At 32.0% G+C, this 25,074-nt stretch overlaps 1 protein-coding gene across 1 annotated transcript; it reads left to right on the forward strand.

Annotated features, from left to right (window-relative positions):
- The first annotated feature begins 5,009 nt into the window (after nucleotides 1–5,009).
- On the forward strand, nucleotides 5,010–24,419 carry LOC129224470 (structure-specific endonuclease subunit slx1-like). Its single transcript, XM_054858922.1, has 4 exons — nucleotides 5,010–5,343; nucleotides 5,508–5,559; nucleotides 20,813–20,998; nucleotides 24,001–24,419. The coding sequence occupies exons 1-4, from the start codon at nucleotides 5,177–5,179 to the stop codon at nucleotides 24,334–24,336; spliced, it is 741 nt and encodes a 246-aa protein (XP_054714897.1). The 5' UTR covers nucleotides 5,010–5,176; the 3' UTR covers nucleotides 24,337–24,419.
- Nucleotides 24,420–25,074: the final 655 nt, after the last annotated feature.

Below are 25,074 nucleotides of genomic sequence, written 5' to 3' on the forward strand. Positions count from 1 at the left end.
TGAATAAAATATTATTAATAAATGTTTAAGAGGAGGGGTCCCACTTACCCCGTACATTTTTGCTATGCGTGGTAAGTGGTATTATACCCATCTACTAAGTAAGTGGGTATTATATCTACCCCCTCACTATCGAGTAATTGGGTCCCCTATATAATAATGGGGTTCTCAAAATAAAGAGCAACTCTGATTAAGTATTTGACGAAGTAAGTTAAGTATTTGAAATAAAAGACAACTATGACGACTTAGTATAGGAATTGATAGTTGAGCTAAAAATTGCTAAAGCTAATGATTATGTATTTGTGAAACGTTCGATTTAAGTAGGTCTAATGTTGGAAGTTGATGATACAAATTAAAAATAGTGTTGAATTTTCAAGAACGAATAGAAATAGTGACACTTTTTATTGGCATTGTGCAGATGATGTTGGGATAATTACTGAGGATGAAACGATAATGGTTCTTTTTTACAAAGACGCAGTCATTTAGTGTTTCCAATTATTTTTTTCATTTTATAATTTTGGCAAATTTACTCAAATTGATCTTAATCAACTGTATAACGTCCATTAAACACACCTTTATATGTAAAAGTAAAATATATGTCCCTATAGACTTTCAATAAATTTCACAAATAAACTTGCTTTGTTTTTCGTTTTAAAATTTTCCTTGATACAGATTTAAAAGACAGTAAATATCTTATAAGTGGATGATGCATTTACAAAAATATAATTCACACTAAAAATGTACCGCACCGCATTTTTAGATATGCTTCATTTAAATTTAAATTAAAGGGGGTGACCCATTTACCCCTTACTCACGCCCGGCTCCTGGGGTAGGCGGCCATCTAGGGTGGCAGATTTTAGGGGCGCCAAATATGGAAGTATGAAAATCTGTTGCAGCGTCATAAGATTTACTGCTTCAAGGCTAAAAGTACAAATAATTTAGAGTGTGTATCAGTGCTTGGACATGCAAAGCATATATATATATATATATATATATATATATATATATATATATATATATATATATATATATATATATATATATATATATATATATATATATATATATTTAATTTTAGAGGCGGCAAATTGCTTGGTTTAAAAGTCTTTTGAAAATATTAACATCCGTTTCAGTGATATAAGATGCACTACTTTATTAATGAAAAAGACAACTTGAAGTGTGTACCACAGCTTGGATATGCAAAACCCATATTATTATTTTATATTATGATTATTATTACTCAATGGGGGTGATTGGGGTGCGGCACTAGTCAATATCGCCTAGGGCGGCAGAACTACTAGAGCCGGCCCTGCCCTTACTATGGGGTAAGTGAGAGCCCCATCCGATTTTTTAAAAAATATAATCGTTAAGAATATTTAAAGCATTTTAGAAAATAATGAAGAACTTTTGTTTATTAATAATATATAAGATAAAATAAGACAATAAGTTTAAAATTTTTGCTTCAAAACTTATGCCTAAGTTTTCAAAAGCGAACTATTCTCAAAAGGGGTTCCACTTACCCCAACCAACTCTACTTTACATTTAAAATCATAATATACTTCCTACACAATAGGTGAAACAGTAACTTTTTAGCTATTTTCATTTTATGGCAGTAGCTATGTTTGAATGATAGGTATAAGTAGACCAGTTTTAACACAAATAATGTATGATTCAAAATAAATTTAACGTTTAAAATTTAAAAAAAGGTTCATAAGAATTTTTATTTTGAACTTTTGGTCTAGAGGCATACTCCATAATAAATTTTTATCATAAGATGTCTGTACATGTACATTGTGCATAGTAATCTACAATTTTTCCCCCAGTCTCTTCTCCCCCTTTTTTCAAGCAGTTTTCAAGAATAATTTTCTCTTTTTTTTAAACTGAAAACTGTCATACATGATGATAGAAGTCTTACAATGACAATTAGAAATCCTTCAGAACAAATTTTGACTATCAACCGCTAGGTCTCAAATCTAGCTGCTCTGCCCCCCCCCCCTTCCCCCAGCTACTACCACCAATCCATCAACTATATATTTCTAGGAAACAGTGGTATCCCTATTTCCTATTATTATATGTTTCATATTTTTTAGAAGAAAAAATCTTAAAATTTGGCAGTTTTCTATGTTTATCAGCTTTTAGAGTCTACAAAAGTTCTGAAATAGATTTAATTGGGGTGAATAAGGCAATTGTTAAAACTTGATCATAAACCAGCCTGAACTGATGAACCTTTTAGCTTACTCTTAAAATTAGCATTAGTTCTCTAAATATTCAATAAATTCTTAAGATTCATAAATAGGTTATAACGTTTAGATAAGATGCGATTTTGTTTGACGCTTTGCTTAATCTGGGGTGCCCCTCCTTCTAAAGGAAAAGAGCACCCCCCCCCCCTAAATGTCACGAAGTGTTTCCCCCCCTTATCAAGAGCTCCACAAAATTGAGAAAAATACTCCTAAAAACAACCCCCCTAAAAATTTCAATGGATCAGTCTGCGGCATGACCCCTTCTCCTCCCTTGGTGGGCACCCCTGGCTAAATGATAAGGTTTCCATCATCATGTACATTTTTAGTGTAAAATAATGTGTTAAACAATTACTTTACTTAATAAATTTACTTAATTACTTTACTTAAAGTAATGGTGTATAAGAAAAAATGCAATTTTTTATATATACTTTTCACCGAATCGTAATTTTGGAATAAAAGCAATATTGCAAGAATAATCTATGTAGTTTAGCCAGTTGAAGTTAAGATTGTATAATGCAGTGCAGTTAAATTTAGAGCAATACATTCTAAAAATTCAAATTTAATTAATAAAAATAAAATCAACTGATTTTAATCAATGATTTTTGTTAAAACAATTTCTTGATTTAAATCAACGGGTTTTTTTTAATAAATTACTTAATTTAAATCATGATTTTAATCATAACTTAAATCAAGCTGCTTAAAATCAACGAACACTGCTTAACATTAAGTAAGATTGTCAAGCAGTTAACAATAAGTATTAACAAAATCGAAAGCGTTGTACGGTTCCAAATTGTGAACACATTGAGAATTAAAAAATGATAACAGTTAGAATTATAAAAAATGGTGCTCATATTTTAATATTTTGTTGTCAGTCAAGAACTTTTTTCTTTTTAACGTTTTCTTAAATTAGTCAAGTGCATGCTGGGCAAAGTGACATAGTTCAATTCGTTTACTTATTCAATCATTTTAAGTATTATTTCATTAAATAACTAACAAATGCCTTATTCACCCCAATTGGATTTATTTCAGAACTTTAGTCGACTCTGAGCTGATAAGAAAATTGTCAAATTTTAAGAATTTATCTTGAAAAAAGTATAAAAATTATGATTCTAGGAAATATAGTAGCACCAATGTTTCCCAGAAGTATAAATGAATGATTGGTGGTAGTAGCTGGGGAAGGGGATGGGGGGGGGGGCAGATCAGCTAGAGTTGAAACCTAGTAGTAACGAAATTTGTACGAAAGGATTTCTAATTGTCATTGTAAAACTTCTATTATCATGTGTGACAGTTTTCTTTTTATAAAAAGAGAAAATGCTGTTTGAAAACTGCATGAAAAAGGGGAGAGAAGGGACTTAGAAAACATTCTAGATTGCTATGCACAATGTACAAACATTTTATGATAAAAATTTACTATGAACTATGCGTCTGGACTTGCACTAAAAGATCAATAATGATAATTGATATCTACAAATGTTTCAAGACTGAAAAAAAAATCTAAATAAAAAAATCCGAATTTTTTGATTTACAAAAAGTTAAAAAATCACAATCCCTGATGTTAATGTTAAGTAGTCATTTCTAACCTTTATCATTATCACAAACTAATTGCATATAGAACTTCAACATAGAAAATAGGTTTCACATATGAGAGTCTTGCACAGTAAAATATTTGAGTGCTTTTGTCTGTAGTTGATGTAAAACTTAAACTCATATTTTTAACTGATATGTTCATCACTAAATTTGCTGTAAACGAATTTGAATTGTATTTTTTTTTTCATTCAAAAATTTTCCTTGTTCACTTTTAATTAACAGACATTTTTCAGCACCATTTTCATTTTTTAAAAATATGATTATCAACAAACTAATTTAATAACTTTTTTCTATTGTAAGAAGTTATTTTTCACCTGTCATTAATTCATATGAATGCTAATTGTAAAAAGTAAATGAATAGAAAGAAAATAATTCTATTAATGCTTTTTTTTTTTTTTCATTTCTAAAATACTTTTTAGTGAAGTTGACTGAATACTTTCATCAGTTGAGGTTATATGAACTTTTTTGTTCAGAAGATTAATTTTACATCCTCCAAATATATCAAATACCAATTCCCAAGAACGTTCAATGTTTGCAGTTTTTTCGTCCAATTTTAAATTACTGTTTTCATGAATCGTAGCTATTACATACATTAAGTCTATTTCATGTGAATGCGCAATATACTTACTTATTCAGAATAACACAAATGAAAAAAAAAAAAAAAAACCTTTAATAATGCTCTACCTTATTCTTGTCTATTTGAATAATTTTACTATTACTAACAATTGCAGACGATTTGAATTTTATCATGTTAAAATATTACTGAATTTGAAAATTTATTTATTCACCCATTTATACCAAGAGTAGCCAAAAATAATGCATTCTTCTTCTCTTTCCTTTATAAGATTTCACCATCTAATGTAAATAATCATGCATGTAAATGAAAAAGTATTTTTTCATTTTTTTCCACCGCAAACAAAATTATAAGCCTTTTTAATTATTCGAATATTTATATTTTTGCTAATTATAAAGAATAAATGAATACTAAAAAAAAAGAAAAAAGGAGGACCTCCATTAATAGGGCTTTGCAACCTTATTTTTATAATAATTATTGATCGATATTCATACATTTATCCACTAGATGGCAGCATGAACGATAAGAAAATCATACAGAAAAGTGAAAATATTGCACTATTTCACCCTGACGCTTTCAAAACCTTTCGGTCTTTAACCGAACGTCCGAAATAGATCTAAAAATGATGTTACTGAACCCCAGTAATGTGTCTGTGCAAAATTATCAGTGTCTAATGATTTAATCGAAATGCGTTTATACACCTCCAAAGAAATTCACTTAAACTCGCTCCTTCCCACGTTGTTTCAATGATGTTAAATTGTTACAGCATTTGTAGAACATGGAAGTTGAAAACTTCTTTGGTTGTTATTTATTACATTCTTTGAATGAAAAATATAAAGGTCGTACTTATATAGGGTTTACTGTTGATCCTAACCGCCGTATAAAGCAACATAATAAAGGACTAAAAGCAGGTGGTGCGTGGAAAACGAATGATAAAGGACCATGGTATGATTTATGTAATTACAATTTTCTTAACACGTTATAGCAAAGTGAAATCTATTGCCTTTTATCTTTTGGAAAACTTGTTTACTCCTCTTTTTTGCTGCAGGAGCCATTATAATTGGCTTTTAAAGTGCATTTAAATAATTCTTTTGCTTTTTCTTTGATAGGGATATGGTTCTTATTATCCATGGATTTCCTAATGATGTGTCTGCTTTAAGAGTAAGAAATATTTTTTTGTTCTATATTGCTTAAAATTATTGAGCACGTAACTTATTCAGTGGAATTTTAGGGTTGCAAAAATCATTTGAAAACAATGTCTCAACAAAGTTTGTAAATGTAATTCCTTGCAGGGCCAGATTAAGGACACATGGGGCACTGGCTTATTGCTAAAGATGCAAAATTTCCAGAAATTTTGAAGCTCTGGGGGAAAAAAAATTCTGGAAAAGATGGAAAAAATGATTTTTTACCCAGAAAAATGTAGGTATAAAGTCATATTTTCTGTCAAAACCGAAGAGTTAAATATTAAAAAATATTTGCCGTTACGATTTTTTTTCTTCTTGTACAAATATGCACAATTTTTACTGTTAAAAAAGTATTTCTGTTTTCTAACTGTCAGTAGATTTCTAAGTTCAAACACCAAAAAATATCCAAATAAGAACAATCATCATTTAGCAATTAATTTTGAGTAGGGTTTTTTTTTTTTTTGAAAATTGTGAGATTTTTAACAGGGGTTTTTTTTCGGGGGGGGGGGGGGGGGGGGGCACCATCCACAGCAGAGGTCGATTCAAACCCCTTCACAAAAAATTGTAAAAGTGGCCCCTTCACAAAATTCCACCTTGCAAAAGCTGCTCATTCACAAAATTTTGCAGCATAAAATAAATACATCTTAACATAGGGTCTATTGGGGAAGATGTTTTTTTTTAACCGAAAAACTTCTTAGATACTTCAACATTTCAGCTTAGTATGAAATACAATCTCCATACTTGGTCGCAAGATGGAAACAGACAAGATGCTTAAGTGCCTAAATCTATAAGAACAAAACAGAATTCCATCTCTTACTTAACTATGAAAACTAATAAAAATAATGAGCTAAAAACTGCAGTTTTTTTTTTTTTTTTTTGTAATCAGCATTTATATGAAAAAAATAAGATGAAGTTTCTGCTATTCCTTAATTGTGCATCATAAACTTTCTAATATACATTTAAATATACTAAAAAAAAATTAAACAAAAATATCAAAGAAAAAAAAAGAACCCTCATCAAAATTGCAGAGCTGGAAAGCAAATAATTTTATTCTTTGAACATTATCAATACGACTATTTGGCATAATTTTTGAAGTCAGTGTAACACCAGTACATGGATACTTAATTGTAATTCAATTACAATTAGGACTGGGCGATATACTGGTATACCAGTGGTTCCCAACCTTTTTTTGGCCATCGCCCCTTTCCGAAGTTAAATTACACCTGTCGCCCCCCCCCCCCCCCCCCCCCCCACGTTCCTCCCTTAAAAACACCAATTAAGTGGCGCTGATTTTAGTGAAAATTAATGTTACTGAACGCCTAATTTTAGTTTGAAGCTTCAAAAAGTGCATGATAAAGCAATAATTAGCTTAAAACTGAATTTTTAACCCCTCCCCCCCCCCCCCCCAAAAAAAAAAAAAAGAAAAAACGTAATTTGAAGTGCTTTAATTAACCAACGTCATTTACATACTTAGCAAAAATAAAAATACTACATTTTTCAGTAACATGTTTTTTTTTTTTTTAATTGAAATCCGGAAAAAATTAAATTTTAACTGTTAAGATTTGTACTTTTTTACCTTTTTAATGGCTGCCTTGTGCTTGATGGAACTCCGTTAAAGCTTTGATGTCTGGCTTTATATTAGTGAGATTTAATCTGAGGTCCCTTTTGAGGCAGATGTCCAATCTATTTCTCTACTTCGTGAAAAGCTGCGCTACAGAGCTAAATCCTCTTTCTACTAAATATGTTGAGGGGAATGAGATGAGGAGCTGTTCAACTTTTTTCCAAAGTTGTGGGTAACTACCCATAAGCTTCACCCAAGCAAGTTCGTAACCGTATTGCTTGAAAGTAATTTTTGATTCACAATCAAATTTCAAATCCATAAACTCTGTCTGCAAAGATTTTTCCAGTTCATCCACATCTTCAAAACTAAATGGGTCTAAAATCCAGTCAGGATTTTGTAAGATGATCAAATCTGCAAACCTTGATTCCATGTTCTTTTTTAACTGATCAAGGTGATCAATAAAAATTAAAAATTTTTCTTCAGGAAGTTCATCATCCACGATTAAACTTTTTTTTAGAGTCGGAAACAAGATAAGTTCTTTACAGCCAATATTTGCCTTGTGGATTTCGAATTTGGCAATGAATGCTGAAATTATGCTTTTGGCGTTGATGAGGCTCATCTTGTTTCCTTGAAGCTTAATGTTGACTTCATTCATTTTTTCAAAAATATCTGAGATACAAAAGTTCCAATTTGCGCTGTTTCAAATTTTCACTTAAAGCAGGATCATGCAAGTCGAGAAACTCAGCTACAGAGTCGAATAATTCAAAGAAACGGCGCAAACAGTTTCCTTTGGAAAGCCATCTCACAGACGTATGTAAAAGCAAGCGTTCGAATTTTTCATCGCTTTCATGGCAAAGCTCTCGAAACAGGCGATCATTGAGAGAATTAATTTTGATCTTGTTAATACCACTAATGACTAATTGTTAGGTTTCATGTAAAACATCACTCTTTTTTTGCAGTCAAGTGTTGACGATGAATAACACAATGGATGGTGATCACTTCTGGCACTTCTTTTTTAAGGTGTGCAAAAAACCCAATATGACGACCCGCCATGGCAGGGGCACCATCTGCGCAAGCACTTACATTTGTCAGTGGAATTTCTTCTTCAAAATAATCCTTCACCACTTTAAAAATCAACGATCCCTTTGTATCAGTAATCAAAGTTCTGGCGAACAACTTTTCCTCAGTTATCTCTTTCAGCTCATTAATAAACCTCACGTAAGCTAATAAAATAGTTCTGTTATCTGTCACAGTTGATTAATCAATCTGTAGTGCAAATTCACTTTGTTTTAGAACATTTCTGAGTTTGCACTCAACGTCAGCAGCCATTTCATCTATTCTCCGGAAACTGTGTTGTTACTCAGGAGAAGAGATTGACTTATCTTTTTACTGGAGCCCTCACCAAGCAAAATTTCAATTATTTTTTTGGCAGCCGGTAGAATAAGAGATTCACCAATCGATGAGGCTTACCACATTTTGCTATCAAAAGAGACACTTCGTAAAAAGCAAGAAGCCCTTTGTCAAATTCTGTTGCTTGTCTTCTATGTAATTCACCCACCTTTGGCTGTTTATCCGCTTTTGTTTTGAGGTCTTGAAAATAACTCAGAGGCTTATTTACTTTGTCACCATGTACTCTTGACAAATGCTCTTTCATTCGCAAGGGCTTCATCGCTTCATTGCTAGAAAATGTTTTATCGCACAAAAGACGATGCGGAAACTGCACATTTTGTGGTGGGTCACATGACAAAACCAAATGTTAAATACTCTGCTGAATACTGCCGGCACTTCTTTTTCGAATTCATATCAAGCTTCCACACTACGAAACATGCACAATTAAACAGCAATTCACTAAATTAAATCAAACAATAGAAACTACGTAAGGAGGTTTATGCGCTGATTACAAGATTCTGAATGACAACTGATAAGTAAATGCAAAAATCCATTCCTACGCATATCCATCCACTTTTCAGGCGTTAAATATATGCTGGCACCAATGGTCATACAGTGCTTACAAGATTTTTTTTCTTCCTCGTGAAAACGGCAATAAAGTAAAAGATATTATTTTTCACTTTTGGGGTTTTTTTTTATCCGAACAGATTTGATTGAGCTGTAAATCATACATGCCTTATTTTCTTGGAGCGACTTTCTTTGATTTGGCGTGCCATATGCTTGGTTCGGAATGACGCAACATAGGTATTCTGAAAGATATTTCTGAATTGTGTACCGATTTGTTTTAATAAATATAGTTTTTGAAAGGTCAAGAATTTCCCACTACCAGGTATCCGAATACCGGTCGCCCCCCTATCGCCCCCTAGAAGAGTTCGATCGCCCCTTTGGGGGCAATCGCCCCTAGGATGGGAATCACTGTGGTATACCGTCATATATCAATATATATCTACTACCACGATAACAATATTTAGATTTCTATCCATCCAATATATCGTTTGAAAAGAAAATACGGGACTTAATTACGGAGAAATTAAAATATTGACTCAAAAATAGATAATCTTTCATAGCTCTGTGTGATGGGTGAGTGTTTGAAATTTCAAGATATTTTCTGCATTCTTCAACAGTTATTCAATTTTTAATTATAGTAAAAGGGGAAAATTCACAAGGCCGCGGAAGGTAAATGTGGGCCCCTTTGTCAGTTTGGTCTCTGGATCCCCTCCCCTATATCAAGTTTTCAAAACTTATACTACTACCATTCAGAGCGGGGTCCTTCCAAGGACAAAAGAGAGCAGGGGGCTCTCTTTCTGACAAAGCTGACATGACCATAAAAATAAACATGTATTGGTTAAGAAAGCATCTTAATGCAACAATTAAAAATTAAACAATGGAGATATCAACACGATTCATAGTTAAAATTAAACTTAAGCCATTGATATTGAGCTGAATAAAATGTTTAAGAAACATACTGAACAGAATTATTTTTATTTAAAAAAAAATGAAAAATGAAAAAATCCTAATAACACTTATGTCGCACATTTATCTCATTAGAGGGAGCGCAACTCATCTTTTTTCAGTTCTGAGTGAATATAACTTTAATTCCGAAATTAAGAGGAAAAACATTAACATCCTCATAACACACGGCATCATTGAAACAATCTGACAAAATCTCGCTTCGCTGGCAGCCCCGAATAGAACGAAACTGAAACTTCTTAATTTTGCCAGGCAAGCGGCACACACCAGTTGACGAACTTCTGGAATGCAAGCGCAAAAATAGGGTTTTTATGTAAGTTCTATGCATTTAAATTTTAAATCACAATTATAATAGCAAAGCGAATCCGAGCATACTTATGGTTTTACGTGACTTCAGTAGTTCATTGCAGCTCTTTTGTTTGGTATTTTTTTAACTTCAGTTTAAGAGTCATCCTCAAACACCGGAATTAAAAAGTAAAGAAATTTTCATATTTGTTTTTCGATTAAATTGCTTGTGAAATAATAACATTGATGAGATAACTGATTTACCTAATAATATGGATTTTGGAATAGATCTGCTGAAGAAAAATTCATTGCATTTTTAAAATCAATATTAAAATATGTGTATGGTTAAAAAACAAAAGTTTTAATGTGTTATATATTTTAATTAACCAAATAACGATTTTATTAATGCAAATTCACAGTTTATATCAGATATTTGCAAAATTTTGCGTAGAGGTCCCTTGATACTCAAGAATTTACATATAGGGCAGTTTTTGTTCACAATTAGACCTCCCACCCAGCGGGGGTTTCCTTTTACGAATCCAGTTTTCATTGCATCTTTGCCAAATTTGGATCAGAGATTCTTTGATGCTTAGCAATTTTCATAGGGAGCTTTTCGCGTACCGATGAGGGGGGGGGGGGATCTCCCCTTGGAGGTTTTCCTTATGCAAATCCAGTTTATATTGGATTTTTGCAAAAACTTTGCAGACAGGTCCTTTGATGCTCAAGAATTAACTTAAGGGTAGTTTACGTTCGCAACAGGGGCCACCCTCCCTCCCACAGGGGATTTCTTTATACAAATCCAGTTTTTGTAGGATATTTGCCAAATTTGACTCAGCGGTTCTTTGATGATCAGGAATTGTCATAGGGGCAGAGCTGCCACTGCAGACAAAAAAAGCGACTATTGTGACTATTTTGAAGAGTTGCAGACTATGACGACTATTTTAGCCTAAAATAAGACAAAAACGACTATTTTGTAAAAAAAAAACTGCTACTATTTCAGCTTAAAAGCAACTAAATATGTAAAAAAATACAAAGAATAAAAAAATGGAAATGTAAAAAAAATTAACTTCAAATAGTGATGTGGATCAGGTAAATACCCATTGGGTAAGTAAATATTTTTTGGGTATTTACCCAAGGCCTGGGTAAATACCCAAAAACTGGGTATTTTACAAAAAATGCAAAAAGTGAATGCGATATTTTAAAAAATCTAAATATGAAATAATTGGTAAAACTAATACTTACATATGTATTACGCAGTTTATAATATTTTTTATTGAAAGACTTGATGAAATTATGAAAGAAACATATGGTGAACCAAAGAATCTTTCTTGCCAATTTCATAATTGAAGAAGTATAAGCAATTCAATGATGAGCTTCAGGATTTCAAAATCACAATCTAGGTTAGTCATATCCAAAATGGAAAAAAAAAAGGAAGCATGAGGGATGTTTGAAAGAATAAACTGAAGATTACAATGTTATTTATTTTATTGCTTGTTTAAGTGATAATGTGGCAAATATAGAAACAGTTTCCACATTAATATGCAAAAAGGAAAAAAGAAAATCAAAATATTTTCTGTTGCCTTGCTCATTTGCATTTGCTTCCCGGTACATCATTATGAAAATTTATTCAAACTATTTTTAATATACACAATTAGTGATGTAAGGAGGGAAGGTTTCGTCTCTGGCATTATTGATAGCTTTGGCTTCTAATGTCCAAGACGAAGACCCGGTGCTGAGGTTTAGGTCTTAGTTGTGTAACATCTTCATTCATTTTTCACATGTGGTACTTTTTGCCTAATGTAATCCTGAATGCTAGCTTTCTCGGAACAGGACATCCTACATTTAGTTTTAGTATAATTTTTTGGTCTTTCGACCATAGGATGAAGTTTCCACTGCTGACGTGTACTGGGTTCATCTCTGTCATTTATCTTTGTTGTAACCTTGTCTGCTTGTTGTTTTATTGATGTTTATATATATATATATATATATATATATATATATATATATATATATATATATATATATATATATATATATATATATATATGTGTGTGTGATAAAATAACAAGAATTTCAATTCAAATTTAAATGTCTGCAAAGTTTTTCTTCTTACTGTGCACACGCCGTTACAGCATTCAACCAATAAATTAATCTACTTAAAAATAAACTACTTGAAAACCATTTCCCAAATAATCTTGTAAATAATATTTTCTCTAGCATTGCCTTTAACCAACACTTCGCTTCACTGTAACCGTCTTACTTGTCACATGTATGATTTTTCTAGAGTAAACCAAATGTTTGGACTCCAGTTGATGATGTTTTTGTGAATTAAGTTTTTTGGTCGACCTGGAATGTCTCTGGAACTGTTTTTATGGATGACACATTTAGTTAGTTTTTATATTCATTGGTTTGATTTTGTTTTTATTTTTAAGACCCCGATGGACGCAGATTTTACTTTTACACCCGGACACATAGGTAAAGTATTTTTGCTGGCTGTATGGTGGAGGGACATTATTGATAGCCTTGACTTCTAATGTCTGAGACGAAACCCCAGTGCTTAGTTTTAGGTTTTAGTTCCAAAAATCTGCATTCATTTTTCACATGTGGTGTTTTTGCACAATGTATTCCTTAATGTTGACTTTTTCGGAACTGGACATCCTATTCTTAGTTTTAGTATTAAATTTTTGGTCTTTCAACCATGTAATGAAGTTTCCACTGCTGAAGAGTACTGGCTTCATTTCTGTCATTTATCTGTGTTGTAACCTTGTCTGTTTATTGTTCTATTGATGTTTACATTTATCTGGCTTATTTGTTTGGCTGCTTTGCGCATCATTGGGCTTCTGGTTTATGGTACTCTAATTTTTTCCTCTTTAATACATTTTCAATATATATATATATATATATATATATATATATGTATATATATATATATGTATGTATGTATAAAATATGCAAGCCAAATACCAAATATTAAAAGAATTATATAAAAAATAATGATGATAAAAAGGAAAATCGCAAACAGCTATTTAATAGGCAAAGACAAAGTATGAATCCAGAGCTCATCAGCCGTGGAGGATTCAATAAATATGGTCAGTTAAGTAAAAAGACCAAAAAATTTAACTATAAACTAAAAGAGAATGTTTAAGCTCCAGTACATGCAATATAGAGTAACATTTGGCAAATGCACCACATGTCACATGTTAAACTATAAACAATAAACAAGAGCTCAAACCTAATATTAAAAGCAGGGGGTTTCGCCTCTACTAATTAGGAAAACAAGTTCCGATAATTAGCCATCCGCGGGACAGTACCTGCCAATAACAAAATTATCTTACCTTGAGACATCTTACCTTACCCATTTATAATAAACCCAATCCGATGTTCAACTTGACAGAATTCATACCAGTTATCAACGTAAAAGTAAAAAACAAATCCATATCCAAAGAGATCAATCCAGAAACATGCCAGTGGTCCATTTCCCACGTGTAAAATTCTTCCACCTCAGCGATCCACATTTTCATATTTTTATTGTTTTATGTCAACAAGTGAATTTCTATTAGTATAAGTAAAGTTATATGGGAAGATAACACCTAAGGAACTAAGAACGGTTTTGGGGCAGAATGCACAAAATAACAGAAAAACTGCGAACCAAAATTTCAACATTTTCAATACTTTGAGAAAATTATAAATTCATCATACTTTCTCATAAAATGTACACATATTAAATTTTTGTCACACATTCAGCTCCAATAACATAAAGTTAAATTATGATTTTTTACCATTAATTAACGCTATTTTTTTATGTTTGTATAATGCAATGTTTGACCAAATTTGATGCACTATGACTCTGGTATCAGTTGAGTCTCAGTCACCAAAGTGTTGCCACAGGTTCATATTATGAAAAGGTGTTATCTGTTTTTCATAGATTTCATAGAAATTTTTCATAGTTTTTCATTCTGTCCCTTTTGAAATATTTCACTTTAAATTTTGGCAAAATACAATTTTTGCCTTTTTAAAAAAATTGTCCAAAAATAAAGGACAAGCTTTTCAAGCTTAAAGTTTCTATAACAAGCAGTCCTTTTTTATACCTATACAAGAAAAAAAACGAGACCTAAGTTTTAGTCGGGTCAATTTTGACAATGGAAATAACAAAAATTCTGGGAAAGCTTAATTTTTGTAGAGACCTTGGGTTTAACATTACAAATAAAGTGCCAAAAGTCCCCTTCGATCCCATGTGAGCTAAAAAAGTTATTCAGGGTCAAAGGTCAAAATTTTAGGTTTTTTGGATTTTTCTCAAAAAAACGGTAAGTTTTATCGAAAAGTACTTCAGACCAAAATTGTAGATCTCAAAATTCTGCATAAAAATGGTCCTTATAATTTTTTTCTCCAAGACCAAATCATTTCCCAGATATTGCGTACTTTCAAAAGACAGCCAGTCATTTACAGAATCCCCTCTACTCGCATGGTCTTGACTAACATCTGGCTAATCTAGTCCGTGTGGCGTCATTCACATACCCAGGGGTGCCCAGCCCACTAAGGGCAAAGGCGAACCCCCCTCATTATCATGGGGATCCCCCCAAAAACAAGCCTCCCCCCCAAATGAAAAAAATACTCCTCAAAACAATCCCCTAAAAATTTCGATGGAGCAGTCTGGGCCATGACCCCTCCTAGGTGCCCCCCCCCCCTAACGCACCTGCTTCTTTTAGAAGTTAAACGTGCAGTTCGAGTGAATAAATGTATTTATTACAAGCGTCTACTGTTGTTCGTGCTGATCAATATTTAAGAAAAATGTCACAATTTTGCTTTATTTGCAATACACTTTTGACTGAAGGTGAAACGGTTGTGCTGGGCAGTTATGGAATGCCAACTTTAATTGATGCAAGTGTCGGGAGAAGTTATAAGAATGCTGATTATTTAGGAAGTCAAAAGTCCGTTACAATTCGCGTGGATTGCAGAAAATCATACACCCGGAAAAGTTCAATCTTTGTAGCAACGTCCCAGTAGCAGAATCTTTCTAGCCAGTCTGCGACACTATTTTGGACAGTTGAAAATAATCTGCAGCATTATTATTAATTTTATTTTTAAGTTTTCATAAAATACAGAAGTCCCTTGTAAAGGTTAAGACTCGGAAATTTTCCAACGGGTCAGCGGCCACTGACCCGAAAAGCTTAGTGTCGGCTATTGTGGCCGAGTTTTAAAGCATGGGGGGGGGGGGGGGGGCAGTTTTCCCTACTTTCATAAAAATAAATAGAACTCTGCGTGCTATGAGAAACAATTATTCAATACATATTTATTTAAATGTGGTAAATAGGTTTTTGATTTTTTTTTTAAATGAATAAACAAATAAATTAGTAAATGAAAAGGCAGGAAACTGCATTTTAGATCAATGTTTCAGTTTATAGCAAACTTCCAAATCAATGAGGATATAATACAGTTGTGCAGATAACTTTCATTTTACATGAAAATCATTAAAAAAAAAACATGATTTATTGTACATTTTATGTTGTCTTCAATAGTTTGTTTTGAGGTAAACATCTAATTCTGTTTTTGGAAACTTAGGTAAGTAATAATCTCGTCTATTTCCATCATGCGAATGACCAAACATGGCGTCTACGCGAAAAATTCATGATTATAAAGAGATTTTTGAATTTGTTGCATAAAAGTAATAATAAATTCAAAATCCTTAAAAAACTACAACTTAGATGAAATAGTCAGTTTTTAGCACATTAGCATCTAAAACAATGAAGATAATATTCTAAAGATAAAATTTTGTATTTTTAAAGACAATAATTAAGAATTATCCGAAAAAATGGCACATTTTGCATAATTTTCAACAGTTTGCATTGCAATAAACATCCTCTATTCTGTTTATGAAAACGTAGGCACTTAAAGAGCCTTGCACGCCAACATCTTCGGAAAGACTAAACATGGCGACTACGCCAAAATTTAAGATATAAATTTCTGAATTTGTAGCAAAACAAATTTTAAAATAAAAATCCTTATGAGACTATACAAGTTGAAAAGTTATTAGCACTTTTGCGTCCAAAGCAATGAGGATAAGGTGAAGTTTAAATATAAAATTTTTCATTTCCCAAGAAAATGTTTTAAGAAAGAAAAGTAAAAATGATTTGCTGCACTTTTCAAGTTATTTTCATTAGTTTTGCAGTTATAAATAAAACATCCAATTCTGCTCCCGTTTTGAAAACTTTGGCACTTAAACATCTATCTACTTCGATTTTGTGAACAACCAAATATGGCGACTATGTTTCTAGCTGAAATGCTGTTACGCATCCATTGCCTTTCCGGTCAAAAAACGATCTTTGAAGAGTTGTATTTCTTTTTTTTTTCTTTTATTTATTATATATCTTTTCTTTGTTTCTTTTTGTTCTTCGGTAAAATTATCTGCAGGCTGCTGAAAAATCTGCGACGCACGTCTTGCAGTTTCTGCTACCGGGAGCAACGTGAGGATGAACAGGCCAGTACTTCAAAAGTAAGTCCTCCTCGTACTGTAGCGCGATGAAGTGAATTTGAACTCAGCTTTTGTTTTAAAAAACACTGCATATTTTGTGACTGTGAAGCGGAAGAGGAGGCTGAGAAGAAGAAAGCACAGAATTATCGCAGAAAAATTCATAAAGCAGCGACTAAATCATACTCAAAATTAAAACTTGCAAGGGCAGCTTTTGACACACCTCAGAAGGATCTTGATCTAATTTTAAAAGGGATTCTTTGAATGCAAGTGTAGAAAAATGATGAATTTTTTGCGATAATTCTGCGTTTTGTTCTTCTCAGCCTCTTCATCTGCTTCCTCGCCACAAAATAAGCAGTGTTTTTACAACAAAAGCTGGATTCAGATTCACTTAATCCCGCTCTAGTATGAGGTGGACTTACTTTTGAAGTACTGGACATATTCATTAGGGTGGATTGAAAAAAATCAAAATCTGATAAACGCTAATAGCCCGGAAAAATTGCCTTTGGTAGAGATATTTGGTTATGCAAAAGGATTTCGACTGCAAAAAATATCTTGAGGTGTCACTCGCCCCTTGAAATTGACCATAAATGCGTAAAAACTGGAAAAAGTTACAATAATTTCATTAAATATCAAAATTTGATACATTTGATGTTATCGCTCTTAAGAGTAGGCTTTTTGTGTAGATTACACATTGCATAAGATCATTTTCATAATAAACTGTATTTTAAAGTTCCACACATGCATTGAATCTTGAATTTGACCAATATAGTGTCAGAATTAAATAATATCGTGTTGCTCCGTACTTAAAGAAAAAATATTAGAAGTTATGATTTGTAAAAGTTTGCTTTCATATTAATTAATTCTTACATAGTTACGGAAAAAATAAGTAATAAAAGCATTTCTTATCTAGAAAAAAAATGTTAATTCTCCACTTAGCCCATAACTTTGGCTCAAAATGTCAAATTTACTTATGATAGAGAACAAAGGTTAAGTATAAAAATTTTTAAATATAGCTGTGGCTTGCAACAGCCGACATAAATCACCCTTTGAAACAAAATACGTTGCTAAAGAAATTTTAATGGGCTTTGAGCCCTCAAACTGTAACCACATTGATTACAATAAAAAATAAGTTTAGCGTGCAAGTTGAACTATTTTACTTCTCATAATTTTCAATCTTGATTGAAATTGTGACTTGATGGTATTGTGGCTTAATATTTCTAGATTCTTATCTTACTCGAATAAATCCATCCCTTTTGGTTAGACAACAAACTGTACCTGACACTTCTTTTTCTTATTTTACCTATCATCTCACTGTTTTAGTATAACATGTGAGGTTTTGAGTACCTGACACTTCTTTTTCTTATTTTACCTATCGTCTCGCTGCTTTAGTATGACATGTGAGGTTTTGAAAACCATACTACTCAGTAGGTACGCCATCAAGCAATTTCTTTCAAAGTTTTATCGGAAGTCCCCTTTTTAAAAGAAAGAGCTGCTGAGTTTTACCAGTTCTGCTTATTGATGAGCTCATAGTAGTCTCTCAGTTTCAGAATTGAAATCTGGAATTATAAATGTTCATTGTCCATCTTCGAACTGGTTGTTGTAATCCGTCTCGAAACAAGTTCTCTGATGATGGTCATCCGCAATGCCTAGTGTTATATTTTTTAGATTCTCAAAGTATCCAGTTTTTCAGAACAAGAGCTGCTGATCCAAACATAGTACGATTTGTAGATTGTACCGAGAAAACTACACTAGCCAAAAAGCTTTCATATGAATTATTTTCTGCAAACCAACACAAGTCACAAATGAACAAGATACATTTTAGAAATTAACTGGATTTACAAACGGTCGGACGGAAAACAAAATAGGATGAACAGCATTTTTATTATCTTACCAAAAAAAGTTCAATATTTCTTACTCTGTACAAAGAAATAGAAAAACAGACATCATAAAATTTTAAAAAATGTCTTGATTAAGCTGAAATTTAGTAAAAACTGATTTAGAAAATAAGAGATTCTACTGTAGCTTTGCATAATAATAAAATACAATGAAATAAAATGCAAAAAAAAAAAACGTAGTAATTAAAACAGAATAATAGATTTTATCACGGTATGAAGTAACTTGGCCTAAACTGTTGGTAATCATCTTAATATATAAAAATCTTCTGTGCGGACGTTTGTCACCATAAGGCTTTTAAACGACTGAACCGATTTTGATCAAGTTTTTTGTGTGTACTTAAGTTGTGGCAAGCATGGTTTCGAAGCGCGATGGATCGAATCGGAAACGTTTTTGTTTATTAATTAATTTAAACATTGGATGGTTATATCTCCCAAATGATTTATATTTATTTTAACTTATTGTTGAGCGAGAACTGAAATGAATATTTAACCCGTTGCCAAAGGACAATAAGAAAGCCAGCTCTCCTTTTTGTAATGAAATTTCCTACTGTGATATGTCAATTGAGAAAAGATAAAACGTTAGAGAGAGAGAGTGAAGCCTTCATTTCTTGAAAGCAACGATTTTAGGTTTTCCTATCCAAATGATCAGAAAGTACCGTACCTAGCAACATTTGTTTCTCGGCTGCAATCCATCTGAGTTTTGGCACCAATGTCATGAATACTTTAAGGATTATCTAACTAATCAGTACATTATTAAAGGAAAAGAGGATATAAGTTAAAGACGAAACAAATTTTATTTTCGTCCCGATAAATTACAGCAGGGTAGTTCTTTACACAAAAGATCAGTGGAAGATCTTTATCTTTGGTGGAAAGAACAAATTAGGCAATATATGAAGTTTTAAAAGTTTTGTTCAAAAGATCGGACTGCTAATCGTCGGAGTTGGCTTTGCTCACTGATCGGCTGGATTACAATAACGAGGTGGTTCGGTGACTTTGGCTATAAACAATCGAGTTGCGTGACCATTTGGTTACATTTTAAAGCTACTGTTAATGTAATTTATTGTATTTTTTGTTTTTTTGGCGAAATATTTCAAATTACAAAGAACTTTTTTTCGTTTTTAAAGAGTGTTTAGTCATTTAAGTTGAAGAATGTGTTTATTTTACATCAGGAGGGGGGGGGGGGGCGCATGAGTGATTTTTGCTTATTCAGAGAACTGTCTTTAGCTTTATCATTTTTTAAGACGATATCCTTTCGATTGTTTTATTCTTTTTCATATGGGGATGTTGCAGCGGGATTTCCCGTTTGTTTTAGATGGGTAGTTAGTTTTTTACCCTTAATATCTAAGGACGCTTTTTATCCTTTGAGTATGGCTGAAGGAACAAGCCATCAAGTACGGGAGAAAAAATAGTTAATAAAACAACTGCTCAGTGGGCATTAGATAAATCAAGTTGTAATAAATATACATATTCTGACACCAAGCAGCTTAAATCATTTTCTTTTTACTGATTTTTTTTAGCAAAAAGGTTCAAACACTTGATAGTTCATTGAAATTTTTTAACTTTTCAATTTATAAAGTTTGAACAGAACAACGTCTGTCTGGTCCTCTAGTAGAAACTATAAAATCTGAAACTTCACCATTCTTGGGTTTCTTCGTCTTTTTTTCTTTTCTTCAGAAGACGCTGAATTTCAACTAGTTTTCCTGATTTTTCCACCCTAAGACAATTTCTACACTTTGTGCATATGCTTACACTCATGTGCTACAAGTGCACAACTTTTTCCCTTAAAAAAAAAAACCCACATTTTTTAAATAGAAACCCAGCTTTGGTTGAATTTTATTTTAAAAAACCCCGGTTTTTGCAAACCCTGTCTAGTTCTGTTAATCCGAGCTCCGCTTAATCTAGGGTAGCTTAAATATGTCGTAACTTTTTGTTAACTTGTCTAAACTTCCTGGATATGAAGAGATAACACAATTGCTCCAAAGAGCAGCTTTACAGCAATAAACAAGATATTATTGCCAGCTATTTTAATATTGAAAATTGTAGTATTTGCTTTAAACTATCCAATAAATTGTGACTTACGCATTTTTTTTTTTTTTTGTAGTTTGAATGGGCATGGCAAAATCCTCTGAAGTCCAGGAGACTACGCCATGTGCCAAAGAAAATTCCAAGAGAAAGTGCTCTGAAATATAGATTTCGGGTTATGAGTGAGATGTTGCAAGTTGGACCATGGAATCGACTTCCTCTTACTGTCCAGTGGTTAAATGTTGCTTATAAAATAGATTTTGAAGTGAGTTATTGTTTGATTAATTAAGGTATACCTGAAAATGTTTCAAGTGTTAGTTTATAGAGTTGTTTATTTTTAAACCTTGGTCTAAATACTGTTACAAACTCTCGTTTTTCCATAAACTGTATTTGACTTGGCGACGTGCATACTCTGCCCTGGCAAAAGCAGTTAAATAATAGTAATGTCAACTTCATGTTTGTTCTTTTTTACATTTTAATGATGCTTAATTTTTATTATTTACGTGATTTATTTGTTTTGCAGATTTAATGGAGCTTTAAATGCTGTTTTATTTAGTTTGTGAATTGTTTTAATGTAATTTTTCAACTTATTTAATGCTTTTTTTTTTTAAATTTAGCAAATAATTTGATGGATCAATTTTATTATTTGGTATATTATTTTTCATTTCAATGGAACTTTTAGTCTTGTTTAATGTTTCTTCTATTTCTGTTTTCTTGGTTTAAAATTTATTAAAAAGACAAAATAACATATTTCATTGCTAGACAACTAATTTTTATTTCTTTGAGCCAAACATGCCGACTCTGTTCAAAATTTAAAACAAGTACCGAGAAAAAAATGATTCGTGCTATTACAGAAAAACACCAACTAACACAACGTGGATGAAGTTTCAAAAACTGAACTTAATCGAATCTTGTTTTTAAAAAATAAAATAAATTGCAAAATTTGTAGTTAAGTAAAACTAGATAACGGCACAGATATATAGATAATGGCACAGCTAAATTCATTCAATTTTTGACATAGCCAACTAGAACTTCATATAAAAACTAGAAATTGAATTTCAAAACACAAAATTCAATATGAAATGTACCATGTCAGCTTACATTCAAGGGCACCAAATTTTAAAGGTAGAATTCTCCATTTACTGAATGAAATTTTGAATTTTACTGACTGGTATATACAAGCATGATCACATACCTGTCCTTAATGAAAAAAGACATTAGGAATGATTAGAAAGAAAAAGGAAAGCAATACTGCATGGCTCCAACATTATCAGAAAAAATTTGCTAACTAGAGAATTTTTTAGGAAGTCACAGCGACCTGCTCCCCCCCCCCCCATAGCTATATTGTTATAGTCCCTGTTCTAGTGTTGCAAATAGTTTTCTTCTTTTCTTTTCTTTTCTTTTTTTTTTTTTTTTTTGACTACAGCATAGATGATACGAAAACTTATGTCAAGATGTTAACAATTTTTTTAATATTTAAACTATATATTCTTTTGAAGCAGGAAAGCAGTCTTTGTTCAGGTAAAAAACACCAACAATAGTAACTGCTTTTTTTCTACTTTTTCTAAAATGTGAACTTATCATTCTATTTCTTAAATCAATACCTTTTCACTCTTTCATGACTTGTTATTGTCTCATTCACAAGTGTGTTGGAACAAGTTCATAAAAAATCATTGTGTCATGAATTAATTTTAAAACGGCAAAAATCATAACAAATCAAACTTTCAAAATTTATGCTCATTTCTGCTTATGAGGGCATAGTATGAACCTATTTTTCCAGAAACATGTTTGAAACTTGTTTCTTATATGTAAGCATACTTGCCAACTTTTGAAAATGGGCATCAGTAAAACTTTTCCGTGAACAACATACCTCCTCGAAACAATAATGACGCAATTTTAATCTGTGTTAAATACATAAGTTTTACCTTTGTATGATAGTGGAAATGTCCAACACTATCCTGCATTATATGTTTATACAAGAATTTTCTTAAAATATTTTCCCTTTAATCTACAGCATGAATTTTAATAGGAAAAAAAAAATCATGCAAAGAGTTAAGTGATAAAAAATGAAAAATGCAATACCAAAAAAGTTTCATTGTCCAACTTAACACATGTTAAATAAGTGGTAATAAATGGATAACTAGAATAGCTTTTTGTAATACTTACCAAAAATTTTTATTTTGATGTCGAATGATTCTTTTTTCAATTGACATACCTTTCATTTATGTGCAGTGCACTTTCTGCAGAATGCAAAAACCTTTTAAACATGTTTTTCTTCTAGATTGTTTTAAATATCCTCTTTCAATTTTATATATTTTTTAGTTATTTTTATGATTATTTTAGTTACTTATTTATTTTTTATGAAGTTCTTTGAAAGTAAGAGTTATTAAAAGACACCAATTATGCATGGGGAAAACAGGGATTTAATTGTTTACAAACTGTTTCTTCCTCCATGTGCAATGTTGAAATCGCTTCTGCATACATGGCAAAAGGCAAATTTTTCATCTTTCTTTGATTTTTTAATCGACAGAAATTCTTTACTATACTCTTCCTTAAAAGTCTGATGGTAACTTTTATCCGATTTAGCACTCATGTTCTTGATAATAACAAATTAAGTAGAATTTTCCATATATTAGCAAAAGGTCAAAAATAACAAACAACACACAACGAACCAATACGCGGTCGGAAAGTCAGAAGTAGAAGTAGTTTTTTTTCCCAATGGGAGAAAACATTTCTTGTCTTGCCTGTATAGGGAACCGGCCTTACGGTCTTCAATTCAAACCAATCACAAGCTGCTGCCAGCCGTTAGCCACGCCTATTCCGTGATGTCGGGATGCAGCGCATGACACACACGATGCAGATCGTCGCCGTTGGAGATAAGCGACAGAATTCCCCCCCCCCTTCTTTGATTGCGCATTTGAGATTAGATTTCCGTAAAAACATCATATCAATCCGTAATCAGTAAAATTCTGAGAATATCCGTAAATTTTACGGATAATCCGTAAAAGTTGGCAAGTATGTGTAAGGGTCTATATTTTGAAGGCATAGAATCAAATAGTGGGGATCAAATTTTTAACTTTCTAGTGTTTGAGATATATGTGATTGAAATAGAGCATGTAAGGGTATACATTTTAACAAAGTTCATACCTTTCCCTTTTTCCCCTTCCAATTTGTATATTTAGCTAATCATATTTATTTTAAATGTATACAAGTCTCTGTACAAAAGTCCAGCATTTAAATTTTAATAAATTTTTCCTTATTTTCCAGGTGTCAAAGTTACCTCCATTGCATATTCCTATCTGCATAGGACCTATTCAACCTTTGAAAGTTAAAAAATCTGAAGATGGTGATGATGATAAAGCAGCTTTGCACTTCTGCTTCCTTTGTAATAAAGTTGCAACAAAAGAAAATATGTTTATCTGCTTCAATACCGAGTGTTTAGAAGCATTTCATGTTGTATGCTTGGGACGGAAATTTGTTAGTTCATCAGGCAATAAGTTTCTTATTCCTATCGATGGCTCTTGTCCTAAGTGTAATGTTGCTACACTTTGGGGTGATGTTATAAGATATGCATCTGGATGTTTTCGTAAATCATCTAGTTGATATGTACTAGACATTTTTGATATTTTTGTAACAATTCAGAGTTTTAACTATATATTTTTATTTTTAATAAAATGAGTTTTATCTACAAAAAAATAAGAATATTGTATTTAAAAGTTTCAGATATCATTGCATTAATTACAAGAAATACCTTATTTAGGATAACTATAACATAATAAATTGTAGTTTTGAAAAGAAAAACTAATAAATCTTTTATGATTTTTTAATACTATTCAGTTAACAGTCTCATACTTGGTTGCAAGTGAAAACGAAAAAAGAATTGTTTAATCCACAGAAAGCTTTACCAAACAAACATTTATTTACATTAGTGTAAATTCAATAGCTCAGCAGTAATTTGTTTCATGTTACATTTAGAAAGAAATTTTTTCATCACGTAAATTTATCTAATTATACTAATGACGTAAGGTATAGTCCAATCACGAACAAATGACCCTTGTTACTTATTTGGGAAAGCAAGTCCTTTCCTTAAAACAGGCAGAGAATGAAAAAATGTGATCTTGGAGCAAATTCTCACAAGGTTATTTTTTCGCAGTAAATATATATATTTTTTAAAATTGCGAACAAAAGTCAGAAACGTCTACCATTTTTCATTACTCTTTTAATCAGTGGCTACTATGCAAAATTCCTAGTCTAGAACTTTAACCCATTTGGAACAGCAGCCCGCAGAAGATAGCGCTCCCTCAGGATGGCAGCTGTTACACGCGAACTGTGCATACAGGC

This window comes from Uloborus diversus, chromosome 6 (assembly GCF_026930045.1).
Source record: "Uloborus diversus isolate 005 chromosome 6, Udiv.v.3.1, whole genome shotgun sequence".
In the NCBI taxonomy this organism is placed as follows: Eukaryota; Metazoa; Arthropoda; class Arachnida; order Araneae; family Uloboridae; genus Uloborus; species Uloborus diversus.